The 4,070-nt window shown below is 52.7% G+C and overlaps 1 protein-coding gene across 1 annotated transcript; it reads right to left on the bottom strand.

The window, feature by feature from the left end:
- Positions 1-1,684: 1,684 nt before the first annotated feature.
- On the bottom strand, positions 1,685-3,633 carry LOC126579886 (protein misato-like). The gene is made up of 2 exons (XM_050243586.1): positions 3,470-3,633; positions 1,685-3,405 (listed from the first exon to the last, which is right to left on the bottom strand). The coding sequence occupies exons 1-2, from the start codon at positions 3,542-3,544 to the stop codon at positions 1,768-1,770; spliced, it is 1,713 nt and encodes a 570-aa protein (XP_050099543.1). The 5' UTR covers positions 3,545-3,633; the 3' UTR covers positions 1,685-1,767.
- Between the last annotated feature and the right edge of the window lie 437 nt (positions 3,634-4,070).

The raw sequence follows: 4,070 nt of genomic DNA, 5'->3' as shown, positions 1-4,070 counted from the left end.
GAATCGGTCAATGCCGAGATGCGCGCCAAGGCGGACGAGATTAGGAAGAAGGTGGACGACCAGAATCCCGGTACAGGCGTTGAACGAGCTAGGCGTATCCTAGCGGCGATGCGCAGCGCGGTTAACGCTGAGCAGCAACAACAACAACACCTTCAGCAGCAGCAGCAGCTGCAAAACACCCAAAGGCCAGCCAAGCGAACTCTGGATGGTGACACGCGTCCACGCATCGATGGAAATGTTCCAGCAGGGCTGCCTGGAATCACTATTCCCCAGGCGTCAGTGATCCCTCCCCAGGAAGTCGATGACGAGGATAAGGTAAGTATGGAACACCATCGGATCACCTTCCTCGCTGCGCTGGCCCAAAGTGTGATGGCCGCCGCAACGTCTTTCCACCACAGAATGCACCTCGCGAAGGAGGACACGCGGGAGGAGGGAAACGGGTTCCCTCTAGCTCTTCCCTTCGGCGCCCACTTTGCTAACGGGAGCGTGGATCATTGGCAGGCTCTCAAGTGCCTGTCCAATACCCGTCTGATGCCATCGCAGTAGTATCACTCTTATGGCGCATGCTAAGAGCAGCCGCCACCATTAGTAACCCCATTGACACAGAACGTTTACTCGCTCCTTTTAACGCTTAACAGGAGTGTCCGCAGAAAAAAAAGTCTCTCCATTAACAGTAACAGAAGCGTAGTCAATGTTAGCGAATTGTTAATGTCGGCGCGCCCTCCTGCTAACGCTTAACAGGAGCGAGTAAATGTTCTGTGTCATTAGGGAAGCTCGTTTGTAAATTAAAGACCTAGCGTACGCTTACAACTACTGTAGATATAAAGCACATATGTGTGGTAATGTACGAATAGCATATTTCACATTTCATTATAGACTTAGAGATTTTATTATAGAATTAGAATTAGATCATTTGTTTGCTGTTAACTGCGCCTAACGGTGGCAACCAGTCAAAAGCCAGCTCGGCGGCAAAAGAACACTAGACTGACTGGCTGATACGGTACCGCGGTGATTGGGAGCATTGGTAGAGTGTAGGGTACATTAGCTGTTGTATTCTTGATTAGCGACGTGGCTGCGGAAACGGTAGCCGCGTAGTACAAAGTTAACCAGCTGTCGGATGTATGCTCTTGCCCGAAGTCGATTAATCAAACGATCTCTGCTTACAAACACTTACAGGAAGGACACGCGACTCAAATTCCAAAGGACGGACATATTCTCACTTACACATTGCCGATCATAAAAAAGAAAAACATAAAGCAAGCCGCAATCAGCTGCAATTCTATCTTCATTTTTGTCTTCCCGTCTCTTTTATTTTAGAGAAACTAAGAAACTAACGTCCTTTTTCTCAGTATACCCAATGAAGCAGTGCGCATACTAATTCTTTTTTTTATATTATCCGCAGGAGACGCTGACGATGACGGTTTTCAAACAGGAGAGTGGCGTCGTCAGGCATAAGGAGAAGTTCCTACGCGCAAAGAAGCTACGTTTCCTACGCGGGATACGAGAGAAATGATGTCGGCCGATGGCGGTATAATAGAGTGTAAGGCGTCAATGGACCACCTTTTAAAGCTAGATCCCCAGAACATCTGTTCTGTTTGTCATTGTTGAAGTAGTGGATGGAATAAAACGTTTTGTCGCAGCGACGATAACAAATGCTGCATAACCAGAAAATCTATTGATGATGTCCGTGAAAAACAAACAAAAATCTTTATTAACGAAAGTATGTGTACACAAAGCTGTTTGCCGATGACCAAAACGGAATGCGCGTTAGATGGAGTAGTTATCGTCATACTGTTCCTTCAGCTGTAGCAGTTGTTCGAGGGACTCATCATACTCGCTCGTATCCAGACCACAATCGGCAAAGCGCGGTATGCGCGATGGTCGGACTCGCCTAACCTCACGATGCAGGGCCTCCAGTGGCTGGCCCAAGTTCGTCGATGACTGGAGTGCGGCAAGTGTCGGAATGCTAGCGAGCGGTGCCAGCTGCCCGTGCTGTGGATCGTTTGTGCGAAAGCCATCGAAGCTCAGCCCACCCGGTCCCCCGTCGAACAGCTCCACCGGAAACGGTTGACGTACCGGAAGTGGCAATCGTGTGGCCGTTACGTGCGACATGCTCACCGGTAGCGTGCAGCTAAAGAACAACTGCAACATTTCGCTCACACTGTTACACCGATAGCCAGCCATCCGTTGCTGCCGCTGGGCCCCCTTGGCCGTCGGTGGTCGCTTCAGGCGGTGCTCAGGTAATCCTCGAACACAGACAGACTGGACGACGCCTCGGGTAGGCTGTGCGCCGGTGTTCATGCCGGTGCCGGGCGTAATGCTTGCCAGCAGCTGTTTGCCCTCGAGTTGGTCCAGGCAATCGATCAGATCCTGCGTGGCGTCCATCGGGAATGGCATCGCGAGGACACCAGCGACTATTCGGCGACCATACGCATTCAGATCGCTGCAGAGCCCCGCCAGATGGCCACCACTGGCACCGCCTCGCATTCGATAGCGTAGCGTGACGGTATCGAGGAAACCGGCCAGTATGGCGGACGTTTGATAGAGGCTGTGCGGATCGTAGCTGAGACCGGGCAGTGGACGTGGTGTTTCCATGGTACGCCAGCACTGTGCCATCGTTGCAAGCGGCGCAAACAGTGAGCAGTGTTCGGGCAGGTGCGCGAAAGCGAGCCCCGTGTTAACCACCCGGATCGAGTCGCTCGTTGCCTCGTCCGCACCCTTAAACGTTGGTGGCCGCGGTGCAAACAGGGGGAAAACAAGCGACGCCTTTCCGTACTCGTCGTGCAGATGCTCGAGCAGGCCGATCGTGAGCCCGGTGAACGCGTCCGTGCAGTCGAAGAGCGTCTGAAAGCCCTGGCACTCATCGCACTCCTCGATGTACTGCCGGATGCGGTCCACCAGATGGTCCTGGAAGTCCACCTCCTGCCACAGGCCGCGCCCATGCGGAAACGTATCGAACTGGCCCTCGGTCGGCGAATGTGCGTAGCGCTCGATCATGTTGATGCTACGTGGATGGTAGCGGGCGTAGCTATAATCCGACCAGCTATGCACGGTGTTACGGAAATCATAATTCTTCGCGCCGATCGCGTCCACCGGGAGGCCCGCGTTAAGGTCGGCTTGAAAAGGGTGCGGTTCGTACCGTTCCTCCTGCTTGATCACTTCCATCGCCCCGCTGTCCGTGTCAGAGGTTGTGGTCTGCGTGTACGGTGTGTCACCGGCTGGTGCGAGTTCCTCCTCATACAGATCGCCAGTCCGCGGAAGATGCCTCAGCGTACCGGCCAGATCCAGCATCAGAAGGCGCGGTGTGAAGGTCGGTTGTCGCTGTCTCGTTTCACCCTCCCGGTACAGCACAGTGTGCTCGATATCCGATGGTTCCGCTGTTGGATCATAGTTGAACGACGATTCCTGAACAGAGGGGCTAGTTGTGATCGTTGATCGTGGGCTGGTGGCACGTGGTTGGCTTACCGACCTGTATGTTCCACCAGTGCGTGCCTACGTAGTTGGCGTAGTTGCCCAACTGCAACGTTAACACTTCGCGCACCATTTCGAACCCGTTACCGACGCAAAAATCGACTGAAACCGGGACGTTATCGAAGAAATCTATCCTTAGCCAACTCCTTGGAACAGTTTTTGTGCCCGGTGTGGGGTTTGTAAACAACAGTCAAACGCTTGTCATGGTTGTAGCCTACTGTTTGCCCTTTCGATCGAGCAGTTAAAATCTCGTGCAGCCTCATTAGCGCCCTCTAGGCAATAGACACATGAAGCTCAATTTAAATTTGCCAGATCTTTATTAACCGAAAAAGGGCCTATGCGCACGTGGCACTGGCACGGACACATGATGAATGATTGCGATCGACGAAGGAGCCTCCGTAGGACCCATTTTGGGAAGCCCGGGCGTTTGCGAAAAAGGGCATCCAGCCTCCAGCATGCTGGATGGTGTGTACAAAGCCCACCAAAAGGAAGGAGGGGGCTTGAGCTGTTTGGTAAGTGGAATTGTTGTAAGTGGAGATGTTACGATTGCCAGAACTGCCAAAAAGAGAGTGACAGTGAATAAAAAACGATGCTAGAGT

This window comes from Anopheles aquasalis, chromosome Y, assembly GCF_943734665.1.
Source record: "Anopheles aquasalis chromosome Y, idAnoAquaMG_Q_19, whole genome shotgun sequence".
Lineage (NCBI taxonomy): Eukaryota > Metazoa > Arthropoda > Insecta > Diptera > Culicidae > Anopheles > Anopheles aquasalis.
Note: the sequence above shows the minus strand (reverse complement) of the source record. Positions and strands in the feature narration are given on the sequence as shown.